Below are 18,063 nucleotides of genomic sequence, written 5' to 3' on the forward strand. Positions count from 1 at the left end.
TATTAGAATGAAATGTTTTTGATGTGGATTAAAGTGAAGGCAAATGCTGAGACGTAGACAGATTTCCAACACAATCACTCAGAGGATTTGTTACATAAGCAGTGTTTTCTCATGAATTTATGCATACGCTGGTAAGCAGATTAGAATGATTTTCTATCTGAATCCCAGTCAACAGGACATGATATTTCCATTTAATAGTGAGCTCCAAGCTCACTGTGTTTGCACAGTAAATAACAGGCATAAAAATCATAAAGTCATTTAACTGTAAGTACACAACGAAGAGAAATATTGTGCAATGCTTTGAGCTGCTGTGGAAGAGGTTCTCAGATCCTTTACTTTAATGAAAATATCTAATTACACGGTAGATTAGAAAGCTGTTATACAATAGTACTTTGTATGACATCAATAAATTGTGTAAGGAGATGCTGTCTGTCACTACAGAGAAACAAACTATGGAAATCAGTTAAGGACCTAATTTTTTAAATGATAGGTTTTAAAATTGATGATCTAGTATCAAGAAATAATCCATTAGTTTCTCAAAAATATTTCTCAAACATTTTTGTCAAAAGTTTTTTTTAAATAACATAGTATCTTAAAGTATATATGCCTTTCCCTCATCATACTGTAACTTATCTAAAAATATTTGCTACTTTTCAACATGATGATTTGGTTCCATCGAACAAAGAAACAGCTCAGAATCTCTAAATAAGCTAAGTATGTCAAAGTAATGACTTGTTTTTCTAGTTTCTCTAAATGATAAGAACCACTGAGTTGTACTTAGCATCTCAAAAACCTTCCCAGTCAAAAATAATGAAAAACCAGAAACAGTAACTTTGTTCCTCAAAATGATACAAATCTTTCTCACACTGACTTGGCATCCTAAAATGACTAAAATGACAAAAAAAAAAAACTAAAATGACTGGTATCTCAAATTTACATGTAATACATTGAATAAAACTGTGTGTGACAGCTAGAAAGTGTTGGCACTTTTCATAACCTATAGTTGAATGCGTTGAATAACTGTTGCGCGTATAAACTGAGTTGCATCTTTAGCTGTCAAATGAATATGATGAAGTATTGAAATGTGGAGACATAGAAGAACTTCCACATCCCATTGTATGTAAAAATGATCAACTAATATGATTGCTGAATTTAATTAAAACATTATTCAGTCCGAATATAATGGAGCACAGACAGTTTTTTCAAATATTTATTTAAAATCAAGACAGTACAAAGACGGTACAAATATGTTACTTTGAAGAACCAGGCATGTGTAATTCATATTTATGACATATAATTGATCTCGACTTATTTAAAATAGGTATAAGTTAAGATCTAGTTATACAGCTATTACTTTTTTTTTGCCTACATTGGAAGGCATTTATGTTTAATATGGAAAGTAACAGTGTGGGGACCCCAAATGTTTGACAAATATTCTATATCTAAGTATATATATATATATACATATATATATATGTATATATATATAAATATATATAAACAAAATGTCCAACCAAGTTACTAATACATAACAATGTGAGCTCGAAATTTTTTTCAAGCATATGACTAATTCTTACCAAATACATCCCACTAGTGGAGTTAGATGGGTTTGTTTGTATTTTATATTCACTGCTCCACATTACACCTGAAATTTCATATATATATATATGTATACATTTATATATTCAAAATAGTCAAAATAATACAATTCTGTACACTTCAAATTGACCCATGTACATTTATATAAAAGCATTTTTCTTTAATTACTCAAATAAATAAAAGCAGGCTTGTGTTACTACAGTGGCACATTGTAATCATACAAAGGAGCAACTTCTCAGCTTTTAAGCAGCTGATGTAACACAGTAAAAATATTAACACACGGGTCTTTTAGCACTTCATAATAAGCAATTTTTCTTTCATGACTGTGTCATTCAGATGCACGCTCCAATGAGCGAGAACCCACTTCTTTTCTTATTCTTAGGATTTATTGTTAAAAATCCTATTCTGTGTTAAAAACATTGCAGGGTTGTGAGCACTACACTTTTCAGGAAGTTATGCAACTTATGTATACACAGTAAATCTTTGTAATCCTCTCCCTGGACAATTTACAGTGCTGTTTCTTGCTGTTAAGATGACATAATCCTCCTCAAGATGGCAGTGTGGTGTATTATCAAGCTCTCTCTTCTCTTTACCGAAACTAGGTCAGCTGAGGATGCAGCGCAGCCCACTTCTTGTCTCATTTTAAGACATAATTATCTGTAAACCTTCTTGTTTTACCATTTACTCATGAATAATCTCAAGGTAGGTCCACCTTCCAGATCATCACATGGAGTGCAAGGTGAGATGGGTTAAGAGCTGTAGAGCTGTCAAAGACTGAACCGGCCAACCTTTCACCAGTTGTATGTGTAGTTTCAGTTAATAAAGACCTTGGTTGTTCTCATTGATTTTCTGCTCCAGCTTCATTTTAAGCTCAGATACTAAAGCAGAGCTGATGTTTCCCTCTTTGCGGCGGCCAGATTTAGCTTTCTTGGAGCCTTTGGAAGCCAGTGCACCAGATATTGTCGGGACTGCCCGGTGCCTCTCTGTGGGCCGTGTGTTAGATGGAGGGGGAGGAGGCAGACAAGGCGCAATAGGGGGTGGAGGCTTCGGCCGGAGGCTACTGGCGTTCTCCTGGGGAGTGCTCCCTGGGTCACTGATGAGGAACTTCTCCGCAGGATTGGTGAACTTGATACCAGGCATCTTGAAGGTCCAGGACTGATGGTCCCTGGGTCGCTTCTTAATGATGCGGCGCGCTGGCATGATCCTGTTGGACTTTGAGTTGCGCATATACATAGCCGTAGAGATCATGACTGTCACTCCTACCAATACAGTAATGATAAAAGTGACCATGCCTAGAGCTTTCAAAGGATTGTCCCTACTTTTCATTAAAAAGGCCGCCATAGGCCCCTTGAAAGGAGTCTGTAAAAGAGCACAAATAGAATAATTTGAATCTGAATCCAAGCTTTAACATACCATTTGTCCAAAGCATGTAAGCATATGAGATGGATCCGCAAAGCACTGACAGAGGAGGCCCAAACAACACATCTACTAATCATGTAATGTCACACACACACACATTCAGTCATCTGTCTTCCTCTGTCCTACAGTATGAGGCTGCTGATGCAAAGCTAAGAACTAAGCACGACACAAGTTGTTGGGAATGCGTCTGACAGTGCGGTGCTTTATGATTTTTATGTTTTGATTGATGAGGGCTGAACAAGAGGGATGACAGTTCATGGGATCAGAACAGAGATGTTGGTGGGAGAAAAATGAAGTATAAGAAAATGAAGAAGCTTGAATCCAAAGTAAATCTATTTAAGTGAATTTGACATATAATCTGAGTCATACTCTAGTTAAAAAAGATTATAGAATGTACATACTGTATCTCGTAAAAAAAATATATATTACCAATGTATATTGGTACCATAAAAGCTAAGTATATAAAAACTACATTTTAGAAAAATATTTTGTTTTTCATTCTTTTCATCTTTTCTAAAAAAAGTCTCAGTATTTTCTTAAATGTGCTCAAGTACTCTTTTACAGACAACAGCCAGCCAAAGCTCTCAGCTGAAAAATGAAGTAGCAGCTGTGTCTCACTTGATTCTGCGGACTACTTTAATATAGTTGCTCTCAGGGTTGATTCTGGACTTTTTCACTGAGTTACAGTACAGAATTGTAGATATACAGACTGTTAGTAAAATGAGGGATGTGACAATGCTGACAAAAATTCCAAAAACCGTCAGCGGACGCTTGCTTAGGCCCATGAAGTATGAAATAATTCGACCTTTGATCTGAAAAGCACGATACACAACACAGAAACAGAGCCAAAAACACTGAGTCATCATGAAAATGGCAGAATGAATGCATGGTGAAAACATAAACTAAAAGAGAAACATGAACGTTTGTGAATGACTGAAAACTTTAACATCTTTCACATCTTATGCTGTATCTAATTAAAAATCTGATAAAAAGACCAGGAGCCTGTACCACGAAGCAGGTTATTGTGTCAGATGCAATAATGGCGTTTTTTCTTGTTCTCTATAGAAAATAAAGGACAAACATATAAGAAAACCAGTTAATAGGCTTGTTCATTTTCTGTCATCCAGGCTCTGAAATATTCAATAAAAATGATTTAGGTTGTCAAATTTTGGTTAGTTTTTAAAATACCTTATAAGATTCATGTGGATATTGTGAATGAACAGAATCTATGGGATGCAATTTTACAAATGCTGTACACTGTACACATTCAAGGAACTCTTTCATAGTTAAGTGATGACTTTGATTAATAAAAGTAATTCATGTTATTTGCAAATCTAAACTAAATAAAGTTTTAGAATAATCAGTCTCTGTTTTAGGCTACATAAACATTCCATTCTGCTGGCACATCCCTAATAAAGTTCGCTTCTGAGTGAAAGTAGAACTGCGTAGCTGATCTTATACTCAAGCAGGGGTTGGAGAGACTTTCACTGTCAACATACAAATATTGTTTTTATTTTTTCATTTTCGAAGAGAACTGATTAGTCAAGAGGTGGTATACATGTTGATATCTTATGTCTAATCTAACATGTTAAACAGCAGTTTAGGTTTTAGTTTGTCATGGTGATACGCCTCAAAAAGTGAACCAGCTTGAAGTTACAAGAAATGACTTCCATAGGCCACTAATCCAGCCTCGTAGTACAGGCCCCAAAACTATCATGAACTGATCCTGTAAATATATATTTATGTATGTAGCCATGTAACTAAACAACAATATTGCTAAGTATATTGCAATCAAGAATAAAAGATAAATAATAGAATATAAAGAAAATCGTGGTCGTTTCACACAATTAACGAGCAACCAATGTTATCATCCCAAGACGAGGTAGGTGAGCAGTGATTGATGATTTAGCCTACAGTAGCAAGGCAACAACATCTATTGTCTATAGGCCTATAATCTGAAAAAACTTTAGTCTACAGCTCAGGTGTGCAATAACAAGCACTGCGAGCATGCTGCAAGTCAAAGCAAGTCTTACCGCCTCTGTGATATCGATATTGACCACAGCTGTTGTGCTGAAGGATGGAGAACCTCGGTCCCTGGCCTCGACAACCAGAGACCACTTGCAGTCCTTCTGCTTGGTGATGTTCTGCACAATCTCCATAGACTTGATGAAGGGCTTTAATTTGATCTCCCCGGTGTCTGCGTTGATATCAAATGCGTTGTCAGGATCTGCTTTCATGATGGAGTACTCGATGACGTTGTTTGGCGACTCTGCATCGTCATCCACTGCCTACAGAAAGTAACAATTTGTGTAACGAAAATATCAATATTAGCTTTGTTGTTTACAAAAAAAATCCAAATGATACATAGCAGATCATGTGCAGTGATTCTATGAAGACTCTAAGGTGATGGTTTTTAATTTATCCATGGGGTATTTTGTGAGTTACCCAAGCTGGGCTATCCCTACTGCCAAGGAAATTCCACTTTTAGAACCCCCAGTTAACCTAACATGCATTGTTTCTGGACAGTGGGAGGAAGCCCACTAGTTTTTGAAGCTCATAACTTTAAGTGGACTAGTTTAGTCCAAAACTTCTAAAATGTTCAGTTTGCAGCAAAGAGAAGCTTGAGAAAACATGACTTTGAATATTTAACATTAGAAAACTTTTGTTTTTGTATTGTTGAGATGATAATGATACAGTGTGATGTACCTCTACTTTGACAGGCAAGCCAATAATCATGGTCTTCTCTAGGAGTTTGTCATCAAATTCTGGAGTGTGGTCGTTCATGTCAAGGACTGTGACGAAGACTTCAGCCAAGCTGTACTTGCCCTCGGAATCCTCAGCCTTGACGTAAAAGTTGTATTTCGACCTGATCTCTGCATCCAGGCTGGTCCAGGGCTGTGTGGAGATGAGGCCTGATGATGGATTGATGGTAAACCTGCAGGTAAGATCAGACAGTGCATGAGTCACAGCCACAGCTGCCAACAAACCTTACACTAAGAGTTTGCTGCCTTTATTGAATGTAACATGAAAATGCTCAAGGTTATTGTTAAAATGTTAATCTAAGAGAGCTGAACTGTTTTGGTCCAAATTTGTTGTGAGTTACTTCACTCTGTGGCAATTTATAGACTACTCAGTGTTTTTGATTGAAAACGTATGAGCTAAAAGACATACGTCTATCCATTCCTCTGTCCAGCCTTCCATCTATTCATTTATACTCAGTGTACCCGCTTTATCCTGTTAAGTTTGACCGGGGTCTGGAGCTAATCCTAGTTTCTGGTAATTTTTCCTGAGCTTCAATCGAAAAGATAACTTTCCCCAGGTAAGCCATGCCTACATGTGCTGAGACAGATATGATAAACTTTTAACCTTCTGAACTGAATTGTCGCCAAATTCAGAGGAGAATATATATATATATGTATATTGTTTTTATGTGTTCTTATGCTGTTTGTCACATTCTTCCAGAATTGGACATGTTGATATAAAATGCTGTTACTCTCCTTCACAGGTGTACAAGTTCACTCTAAGTTTATTGAAGATAAACATGTTTTCTTCGTCACTCGTGGCCACAATCGATCCTTTTAGAGAGACTGTCTTTCACTGTATGTGCTTTGCTGAAGATCTGATCCCACAAAACGTCAGATGTGTAGAATTTGTACACGTCAACAGACGTCTTTGTCTTTCTTCTCAGTGTATAAATCAAAAAGAGAATGAGAAATACAGGCCATGCAGCTACTCTCCCTACCTTGCGACCTACTGGTTTAATTTTCAATTTTCCTTCATATTCTAATAAAAAACTGTCTCAGAGATCAAATAATTACATAAATATCACAAATAAGAGTTTTAACAAATACATTCACAATGCTTTCTGAGTGCTTTCTTGTTCAACATCAGGCATGCTGCCATTTTATTCAGCTGACTTTTCCGTCTTGTTCTCCACTGTGAAAATTCACAAGTGAATCTGACAACTTTCACACAATTAACTCGGATTCTGTCTGCAGACAAGCATAAATTCTCACTTTTCTTCTGCTGCATGCTGCCTTGCTCTTCAAAGATACCGTTTCTGAGGCTCCAGCTGTCACATTGCATGTTAATTGGCTCTGGCTATGTGAGAGGGGGCAGGCTATCTATTTTTAACCCTCCAATCCAATTAGGAGATTAGCTAGCATTTTGCAGCCATTTTGGAGCGAGTTGTTTTGTGCAGCAGAGGCCAATCAAACTGGTTTTCTGTGTTCCTGTTCTATTAAAGACACATATCAATAAAGACTAGTGTCCTGCGAGCTGAGTTTACCAAACACTTGTAAGTCACAACTCAATCACTTTTTAGGCTGTAAATTGTTTTTATGCAAATGCAAGAGTCAAATATTTGATCAGATCAAAGCTGAACTGGCAGAAGCTGACTTTTTACTTACAAATCTGATCCTGATCCATAAATTGAGTATTTGACTACACCCCAAGGCCCCGAGTCCGGATCATTTGCCTAAAGGAAGAAAAAACAGTACAGAGATTATACGCCTAATACTGTCAAAACATCTGGCAATGTGTGAGAAATGTACACATGAATTACTTTTACAAAATGACACTAGAATGACATTAGAAAAACAATGTTTTTTTATGCTGTTTTTGTATCTAGAGCTGGCTATGGATAATCAGTTGGGCTCTTAAGCTTATGTACAGAGGGTGGAGCCTTGAGTATTGAGAGGGGATGTGAGGATAGGTCAGCATGATTAAACTTAGAGTGTAATGAAGCTTTTTACTGCAGTCTCTGGGGCTGGTGCAGGGGACAGTATAGCGTGATAGAACGTAAGAGACAAATGTGCCAAAATTTCTGTTCATAATCCCCCTCTGTGGGGACTTGCACAGGGCATATGGCTGAATGTGTCCTGGAGACATGAATTTCATAAGCAGGAACAGCAATAGCAAAGCTTTTTACTGATTGGCTCTAACATGCTTTTATCTAATGAAGTCCACTTAGTGATATGCATCTACTGAACGGTTGAGCTTTATTGTGATTGACTCACCGTTACAGACACAACATTGGAGCCTCCAGGGGAGTTTTCGGGCACCCTGGTGATGTAATACTCTGATGTGAATATGGGGATGTTGTCATTTGTGTCCAGCAGGTTGATCACTATGTCAGCTGTTGCACTGAACCGCTCAGGTGTGTCGATCTCGACTGCCAGCAGCTGGAAAGAGACACAAACAAAGTGACCGAAATAGAACTGAAATGTTCAGTCGATTACTCAACTAGTTAATTAGAGTCAACCTGATACTAACACAGAGGTTGTGAGAACCTAAAAAAAGAACAGCCGCAGGTCTGTTGAATTAATCTTAAATGAGTGACTGTGTCGGCTCAAAATGCTGTCCCTGATTTTAGGCAAATAAGAAATTCTCAAACGTATCACTTCATTAAATAAGAAATATGCAGGTATTTCTAATTAATTTTAGCCATTCAGGTTATTATGTTTGAATCTTAACATTTGTTAACATGTATGGGAGTATCATTCAAGAGACAACTGAGAGTGATGTGAATTGCATCACTTTAGAAAAAAATGCTCAGGTCTATTGACATAAGTTTAAATGCTTTAATGGCCTAAAAAAACAGAACTTTTCTCATACTTCTACATTGTTGCTGCACCTCTTGTGGCAATCCAGATTCACTGTGACCTTAGTAAATTTCACTTCTAAAAGGCCCTTTCTGCTCCAACTGCTTGCTGGTAGGAGTGCAAAAAGGCTATTCAGATTTCATGCAAATGTATTTAATCTACTTTTCATTCAGGAAAGTAGAAAAACCTAAACTTCGGCCGAGCTGTTTAAGGCAGCTGTGGATCAGTGTCTTGCGTGTGGGAGAAAAACTCCCTCTGTTTTGTGACACAAAAAAGCTATATAACACACTGAAGGTGAGAAAAACAAAGCAAAAAGCATAATAAGATATCTTATTATATCACAAAGACCACATTTTTACCACTGCCCATTTCTTTGACATTCACATGCTATTGTTGTATGTTTTACCTTAAAAGAAAGGGTTGGTCCCTTTTCATAGTCGATGCCAGATGTGTCCTCTACAATGATGGTCACTTGGGCTTCATTCAGGACTGTCTGGGGAACCACTCGAAGCACTCGGTTCGGCCCCACTAGTCTGAGTTTAAATTTAGCGTTTGCTCCCTGAAAACAGGCAGAAATGTGGAGAAAATGAGTTTGTAGCTGCCCAGACAAACAATGAAATGAAAGATTAATCAGATTCAGCAGGACCTCAGAAAACCTTTGTAGATTTCTTTAAACAATGTTCTCTCACAGATAATGCTCTATGAGGCCAGATGGAGAGGATAAATATAATGACAATAATTCGCTGAACGTATAATGTGGTGTTACATAACTTCATATTTGTAATGGCTTGTAGACAGATATTAATGCAATGTTATATAGAGGTTTTAATGTATCTGACAGGTGAGTAACAAACTCAGAATTAAAAAAAAAAAGAATTAAGAAAAAAGTGGAGTAAATTTTACCTGATCAGAGTCATTTACGGTGATCTTAAAGCCTCGGAGGATCTCCCCTGCAGGTGGATGTTCATACATTGTCACCTCAAACTTGCTCTGAGGTCCATTTTCTCCATAAAATGTAGGAGGATGGTTGTTAAGATCCACCACCCGGACCGTCACTGTGGTAATATCGTAGTCCAGCAGCTTGTTGTTTGGCCCAACCTCAGATGCCTGTATGCAAACATTACAGTGATCAGCTCATAAAGCAGTAACTGTATATTCCAAGGGTAATGAGAGTAGTCCCCAATAAGTGTGTGGAAGAAGATGAACTGAACAAGAGTACCTTGACCATAATTTCATAGAGTTCATTTTTCAGCAGAGATGGGTGGGTTGTCAGGGTGATGCATCCACTGGTGCTATTCATGTCAAAAACACCATCGCTACCTGCAAGATGGAGACAGACATTTTGTGTCTGGAATCTGATTATCATCTTAAAATGGTCACCATATTGAACAAGGTAATGCAACATCATCACAAAAAGCTCAACTTTACACCAATTGTTTGTGTTGTCCTTACCATCCATAATTGAATAATGTATAGGATTGGGATTGCCTTGATCGCCATCTTTGGCATACACTGTGTATATTTCAGAACCCTGGAATATAAGGAATTTAAAAACAAAGTTTCACTGTATGTTAACAAAAGTAACAACATTACATCACAGGTGAGAGCAAAGCAAGGTCTTACAGGGACTGAGACTTCATAGATGTAACCAAAGTATGGGGTTCCTACAAACGATGGAGGCATGTCTTGAGCATCAAGAACATTGACAGTGACAGTAGCTGTGGAGGTCAACACTTGGTGCTTTCCTTTGTACTTTCCACCTCCGTCCTGGGAAAACAAACAATACAACTTATTAGGTTAACTGACAACAGGCCAGTTTCTTAGAAGTAATGGTGGGCAAATGCAGCTCAGAAAATGTGGAGCAATTTCATATTAATGTACCTCAATGTAAAATTGCAAATACTCTGAATATTCCATCATCTACATTACATTATAGCATCAGAAAAGATTAAAATAATCTCGAGACACCTCTCTGGGCATGGGACACAGCCGAGAATCAATGCTGGATGCTCGTGATCTGCATTGAGAACAGGCTTGATCCTGTCATGGAAATCAGTTCATGGGATCAGGAATACTCATTATCAGTGAACACAGTTCCCTGTGAGATCCCCAAAAGCAGGTTAAATCTATGTCATGCAAAGAGGAAGCAATATGTGAATATGATCCAGAAACACCACTGTCTTTTCTGGGCAAAAGTTACTGTAAAAGTGGAAATCGTTCTGTGGGCAGACAAATTGAAATTTGAAATCCTTTTGGGAATCAACTTGCTATCAGTGCCTGAACTTATGGTTTGATGAATAGTCTGATGAATCAGGTTAAAGGAAATGTTATAATTTCCAACAACAAATCTCTAACTTGTGCACGGTAAACCTCTTACTTCATATTTTCCTCTTAAAATCTATATACTTCAAAACAATAGAAAATTGTTGAAGATAACATCATCCAAAAATTCCTTGTGGCTGCAACTTTTAAAGGTTCCACAGGGACAGTAATTGTTTTCATAAAGTTCTACTAATTTGGATTCATGGCATGAATGTGTGAACAACATTATGACATATCTAACTTTTGATTTTTTTTTTCTTTCCATTTCTAGAAGGATGATTTAGTTACCAAACATGGCAATAAAGTAAACAACTAGTATGAAATAACTAAGTAAGACTGTACAAAGAAGAGTACCAAATTCAGCTTTTGCAATCCATGTCAATAGCTGAAACAGTTGTATTAGCGACCTTGCCATCCCCTTAAAAAATCATTCCATACCTCTTTGACATCATGACATTTTCAAATCATATAATATGATATGATATGATGTGATGTAAAAATGTTGTGACAAAGACCATTTCATAGGTCTCTATAGTTTGATCAGAAACCATTTGAGTGAGCTTATCATAAAGTTATCTAAAAATATCTGATGTGGCATTTAGGTGGTCATACCTACACTCAAAGTTAAAAGAAAAAGGATAAATACGAGCATACTCTACAAAACTATTATTCCAAGGAGGAGCACTGGGAGCAACACTTTTCAACACTTTACCAGAGCAACTCATTAAAAACTTGGCAGCCTCCAATAGCTTTTCTTGAGAGGTGTGCCAGAATAAACATGTAAAAAACAGCACGATGTGAGAAGTTTTTGAGGACATACTCGTGACATTTCAACATTTTTTCCTACTAAAATTGGAAAGATTCATGTTATAGTTATAAGCTTATTAAGTTTTTATATTAAGTTATATTCTATGATGGTGAACAATCAACACCCCCTCCACAACATCCTGCCAGAACAGAGGAGCAGCTGCAGTGAGAGGCTCTTCTCACTGCCCTGCAGGACCGAGAGATTCAGGAGGTCCTTTGTCCCCACAGCCATAAGACTTTTTAACAGTGACTGCTAACATGTTCTTCTCAAATTTATTTACTTGTTACCATTATTATTTTTGTTCTAATATCTAATCATTCTAAACATTTTTAATTGAGCTAAATGTCAATTTGAATTTCCCCCACAGGTGATGAATAAAGTATTTTCTATTCTATTTCTATTCTAACGTTTTTTCCATCAGTCAGTGTTGAAACCCTGTGGACTTGCATTTAAATGTGCTAACAGTCTCACATATGTGGCTTGAAGGTGGAGGAGTGTAAGGATCACAACACTGATAGAACTCCTAACAACTGGGGATGGTGAGCCCTGTAAGCCAAGCTGCTCACAGAGAGGGACCTCTCACCTTTGCAACTACCGTCACAAAATGTGTTGTTGTGGTCTCATAGTCCAAAGTCTCGCCAGGTTTCACTCTGAGAATCCCGCTGTGTCCATCAATGGTGAACTTTGCAAATGGGGAACTCTAAAGAAATAAAGAGTCAAACATTTAGTAAGACTAAAACAATCAAGAGCAATAAAGCCTCTTTCAGAAATGCCTCAATGATCAATATTGACTCTCACTCTGCCCCACTTCAATATCATCACGTCCGCACAGTTTTATCTGACAGCTGGTACATTAACAGCAAGAACTACTGAACTGTCAGCTGTTGGCCTGCACCAAACCTAAGCCCTTATTAAGCCTGCAATGCCTTGCTCAAATGTAATTGAAATTTAATCCACTAAAGCAACACCATTTCCAGACTGCTATCTGGTATGAGATTAATTTTTTCCTTCCCGCACTGTCCCATCATTTGAATGCCCTTTTCCTCCCTCCACATGGCAATATAGCTCCCATGATGTCAGTTTGACCTCTGGTCTTACCCCCGGGCGTTAGTTTTCTATCAAACCAGCTAAAAGCATCACAAAGAGAATAATAGTGATGTAGGAAAGTACTCTTTTTTTTTAACTGAATTACAAAGTCAAATGGACAAAACAGTGAAAAAAACAATCATAGAAAGAACAAAAGCCTAAAGCAATAAAATGAGAAATCTGGAGCTAAATTGTTAAAGGAAATTCTGGTTAATGCTTTTAAGGGAGGTTTTGTAAACTGTGAGGATAAACCTATTGGCAGACTTCAGGGTAGATTCCAGGGTGTGTGATTAAGAGGTCCGAGCCATAAATAGCTCATATGTGATTAGTCAACTCTGACAATCAACTCTGAATTAAATTGGATGACGTGCAAGTAGGCTGAAAAAGCTTTGACTGTTTTAGCCTTGGTGAACTTGGGTTACTTTTCTGTGCACGTGTAGCTATAAAAACCTTGCTGCTGCTTTTTCAGCCTGATGATTGAGTGAAGATAGATTCAGTTGTGTAAGTTAGGCAGGAAGACAAGAACATGTTCATGCTTTGGGGAATATTTGTTTCTAGATGCATTGTAAACATACAACTGGATAACTGATTTCTCTTGAGTCTTAAAATCTACATTCTGAGCCAATATGAACATGAGAACTTTGTGTTTAAAATTCACCACAAACCTCACGTCTCCCTGAAATTTATCAGTAGCCACAGGCAGCAGCATTTTTATTCTGTTGCACAGGCTCGCCAAGAAAGCTATTGACTGTCAGGGTCACAGCTATGCATCACTCGAATAACAATGAAGCTGTAAAATTACCTGTAGGTAATATGAAACACTGCCTCCTGAGCCCAGATCTTTATCCACTGCATGGACTCTGTAGATGCTGCTTCCTGCAGTAGTGTCCTGGTAAAGAGATGTGACATTTGATCATGTTAAAACCTGTTCAGTTATGATACCTTCTTTGACTTAGTCATGAGAGTTAATGGTTGTTATTGTGCATGGTTATTTAAATGATATACTGCACCTCTGGAATATCAATGATAAAAGGCAGGTTTTGAAATTCAGGTGGCTCGTCATTGGCGTCCGTCACAAACACTCTCACAGTCTCAACGACCTGACAAGAAAACAAAACAAATGTATCAAAGGCTGTTTATTTCAAGTCTGCATTCGTGTCTGGAGGACAGTGATCAGAAAATTATAATTTCATATATCCATATATATATGGATATATATATTTTTTGTAGTAGTAATATTTTGAAGTAGGTGTTATGCTCTCACAGCACCTATTTTGCAGCACATATGTCTGTGTGCCTTTCTTTACTTTTATTGCTATTATTTCATAATCAAATCATTACTTCAAATTGTTGGTCACAAAACAAATGAATCAGGAAATATTACCTTATTGCGTCCATCTGTTATGCTCACAAGCACAGAGATTTCATCTTGTTTCTATAAAAAGAAGATCATCATTGTCACTTTTGGCCAAAGTGTTGTTTTGTTTTCAGGTTAAGAGTCCTCATCAAAAGGCTCACCTCTCTGTCGAGCTCTTGAATCAGAGTCACGTTCCCAGATTTGGGCTCCACCCTGAAATATTCTGTGGAGCCCTTTTCAAAAGTGAGACCGAATCGTACCGGATCCCCTTCTGGATCCGTACCATTGAGGATGTAGACCTGTGTTCCTATAAGGAACACGTCACAGTGAGAAATGGAAATAAGAGTCAATTGTAAGGAAAATATGGCATGTAGAAAAGAGTCTGTTTGAATTCTATGTTCAGCAGTTAGGTCAGACGAGCCACCACCCATATTGTTTTCTTTCCATAAGTCTTGACGTGCGTCACAATCCTAAAGGTATTACAGTGATAAGCTGGATCCTCATTACAAGTGTGATCATTTCCCACCTCGGCACTCAAAATTTACACTTTCACCTACAATCAATCAATTAATTAATTAATTAATTAATACACTGTGTATATTTAATTAATTAATCACCCCAAACAAAAAATTTATGCCAAACGTATCGCTGTTGTAATCATGAATAAAGTGGGACACATACCTACTGGTGTATCCTCAGAGATGCTGAACAAAGCCATGTTCCCACTTGTGCTGCTGGGACCATTGTCGTAAAAATATGGAGCATAGTCTGATTGGCCTTCATGAAAAAAACAGATCAATATGTATCAAGAGGAATAACGAGACTATGACCAAACCTGTTGGAAAGCCATTGCATACAATGTATAAATAAATAAAAAATAAATCATTTGTAATTTTCTTTATTTTGTTCTACTAAAAAAAAAAAAAATATTAACCTGTAACTTAGGACTAAAAAGAGCAGGAAAAGTAATCAGGGTGGAGGAAGAGGAAGGAGATCAATCAAAAACATATTTGGATTAAAGGCTCAGTTGTTAAAATTCAAACGAAAACATAACTGCACATTGAATTTAATGAAGTACAAGCAGCATGAACAGTGTACTCTAAGATGGACCTGCCCTCTTTGTGTTAGAGGATTAAGCAGATAAGAGCACGCAAAGAAGTCTTAACCACACACAACGATGAAAATAAGAAAGAGCAGAGCCTTACCCGAGCTGTAGTGAAGCAGCAGGAGAAACAGTAAAGCATGCGTTTTCTTGTCTTTCTTCATCCTGGTGCAGAGGTAAGGCTTGGCTGGCTCATGTGGAAGGCTTGGTGGAGGAAAAGCGAGCGCTGAGTGTTGTGCCCTTCTGGAGGCGTCTCAGCAGGCTCAGGGGGAAGAGGCTGGGACAGATTCTCAGGCACTAATCCAGTGACGCATCCCTTCCCTCCGCAGACATCTTCTGCCACCCTGCTCACACTCCGATCTCTCCCGAAAAACCAAACACAGAGGGATGAGAGTTCAGGTTTCACACATTGTGGTGCGATCATCACACCTCAGCACATGTGACAATGTGTACATGAGGCTGTGCATCCATGATTGCAGATAACTGAAACATTTTAGTGTTTGAAATCAAATGCTTCCAGTATTGCATTCAGTTTACACACTGAGAACCCAACATACTTGTCTACTTGTTTGTATATTTGGATACAATAGGTATTTGGCTTCTCTCCCTGCTATAATGAGTTTCAACAAACTCATTAGTAACATTTAGTGAGCCACAGTGGCCTAAGCTTCCAATGGACTCTCTTCTTGGCAACTCGCTGACCAAGACAAGTCTCAGTTGTGCTCACGGATTGCTGTTGGAGAGGGGCTTTCTCTGGTATTTGCAGTACACTTTCCCCAAGAAACCAACTGACCAATCAGTCAATAAGTCTCCAGTAACAAAACATACTGACGGCTAATGTCAACAGCCATTGTTTGATGGATCATTTTTGAGCTGCAAATCTGTTTCAAAGAACTGCATGCCCTGAAACGGGATATTTGCCACTAAGCACTGCATGAAATCCCAAGATATTTTCAAAAACACTGCTCAGCTATGAAAAATAAATAGATAGAATAGAATTACACTCTGGGAGTATGATGCCTTGATACTTGTGACATCATAGCTTTTATTTTTGAACATAATTTCCACTTTGTCCATAAGAGAGTTTTTGCACCTTTTTCTAATTTTCTAAATCAGAGCCGTGCACAGGCGGGTGTCATGCGAGTGCATGTTTGCCTGACGTTTGGGTGAAGTGTGTTAACAGTACTGACTCATATTGAGCTGCAGAGTGTGTGCCTCCTGTATTCACAGGTGTAAAAATAGTCTTTGACTTCATATTAAACATTTTAGGAAGAAAAAATATGATATGAGGAATAGGGGAACACAAAAATACAGATCTATGTACCAACTAGCTGAAATAGACTTTGAGCAGCATATCTTCTTATTCAGAGGAGTAACCTTAAGTATATCGTACTGCCTCAATAGTCTATTTGCTTCAATATTGTGTCTGTAATATTTTAATTCTATCTACCTAGAACAATCTGCTTTTATAATCATAAAATATTTTCAGCAGCAAAATCATAATGTGAAATTAGTTATTCCCAGCTAAATAAATGTACAAGGCAAAAAAAATCTAAAAAATCTAAATATGCAAGGAGCCTGTTAACAGAGGGACATGACAGTGGGATTTCAGCCAAAAACTCACAAAAAAAACCTCACAAAAGCCATAAACTCTGGAGATATGGTGAGTTGAGTCATTCTTCACCATATTTTTCTACAAGTGGACGAGTGGATGGTTGTGTTACAGATTTGTACATGCTTGAAAGCTTTGATATTACCCTGCAGTGAGAAGATATAGTTCTGTGGGGTCTTTTTTGTTGCTATGAACTAGATCTAATTGTCCCCCTGTCGGGAGACAGTGACACTACAATAACACAAAAATGTTCTGAGAGACCGCCTTTATCTTGCAACAAAAGATCTCTAACCTGATTGACGTAGTGACTTTAAGGACAACAACCCCATCAGTAGGGAATAAGGAGTCACTGAGAAGTTTGACGATTATATATATATATAGTTTAGTGCTCCCTGTCACTTTGTTTGGTTTCTGAACATGTCATTCAGAGAGCAGTTCAGATTTGCAGGATAACAATACATCACAAACCAAGCTACAAAAAATCCAGCCTGCTCCACCCACAAGCTTTGCTGTTATCAGTAAATTCTCAACATCAGTTATATGGTACACTTCAGAAAATCAGACTTCTTCTTCGTGTTTTGACTTTTTCCTGGTCAGAAGTGGGGAAATTCCCAGTTCTCACTATATATTGAAAGCAGCATCAATGGCAATTGCATAAGCAGTTATTATTTAGCAATTATAAAAACACAGTTGTGAACATTGGTAAAGTGCTGCCCATACAGGGAAAGTTATAGTTCTTAACGATAGTTTCTAAAAAACACAAAGAATAAATTGACATGCCAAGGCTTTATCAAGCTTTTGTCATGGAGAAAATTATGATGCGATTTTGACTCATCAACACGACTAATGATCAGATTATACCCAGAAGCAGTACCTAGTGTAGCATCTATCTCAGATAGATGCAGTTGTCAGAGATAAGTTGGAGTCAAGTGGCTTACTCCATCACCTAAAACCAGATGCTATGAACCGAGGTGCAAAGACAAGGTTAAACAGGGAGCTGTAGTACTGTAACTGTGGTATTTTGGCCAAAATTTGTCATCTTTGACATCTTGTTAAGATCTTAGGAAATTGTTAAAAAAAAGAAATGATACTGTATGTCTTCTTTAGTTTCATAGAGGTCAGTGGATATCAAAGTATTTTTTCTTCATAATCAGG

The 18,063-nt window shown here is 37.6% G+C and overlaps 1 protein-coding gene across 1 annotated transcript; it reads right to left on the reverse strand.

Moving 5' to 3' along the window:
- Positions 1–1,308: 1,308 nt before the first annotated feature.
- LOC140278338 (cadherin-related family member 1a) lies at positions 1,309–15,512 on the reverse strand. The gene is made up of 17 exons (XM_072373323.1): positions 15,400–15,512; positions 14,876–14,971; positions 14,356–14,501; positions 14,222–14,272; positions 13,848–13,937; positions 13,640–13,726; positions 12,335–12,451; positions 10,245–10,388; positions 10,074–10,152; positions 9,841–9,941; positions 9,525–9,728; positions 9,028–9,180; positions 8,037–8,201; positions 7,428–7,495; positions 5,725–5,953; positions 5,052–5,306; positions 1,309–2,958 (listed from the first exon to the last, which is right to left on the reverse strand). The coding sequence occupies exons 1-17, from the start codon at positions 15,458–15,460 to the stop codon at positions 2,416–2,418; spliced, it is 2,589 nt and encodes an 862-aa protein (XP_072229424.1). The 5' UTR covers positions 15,461–15,512; the 3' UTR covers positions 1,309–2,415.
- Positions 15,513–18,063: the final 2,551 nt, after the last annotated feature.

This window comes from Leuresthes tenuis, unplaced genomic scaffold (genome assembly GCF_036924035.1).
Source record: "Leuresthes tenuis unplaced genomic scaffold, fLeuTen1.0.hap1 SCAF_20, whole genome shotgun sequence".
NCBI classification, from domain to species: Eukaryota; Metazoa; Chordata; class Actinopteri; order Atheriniformes; family Atherinopsidae; genus Leuresthes; species Leuresthes tenuis.

Bases quoted from the DNA above. Each gene is read 5' to 3' on its own strand.
- LOC140278338 (XM_072373323.1), bottom strand. From the start codon at position 15,460: ATGAAGAAAGACAAGAAAACGCATGCTTTACTGTTTCTCCTGCTGCTT. The intron at 9,181-9,524 runs GTAAAATTTACT...GCCTGTTTTCAG, and splicing joins CCGTAAATGACTCTGATCAG to GGAGCAAACGCTAAATTTAA. The intron at 2,959-5,051 runs GTAAGACTTGCT...GCTCTTTTACAG, and splicing joins ATATCGATATCACAGAGGCG to ACTCCTTTCAAGGGGCCTAT.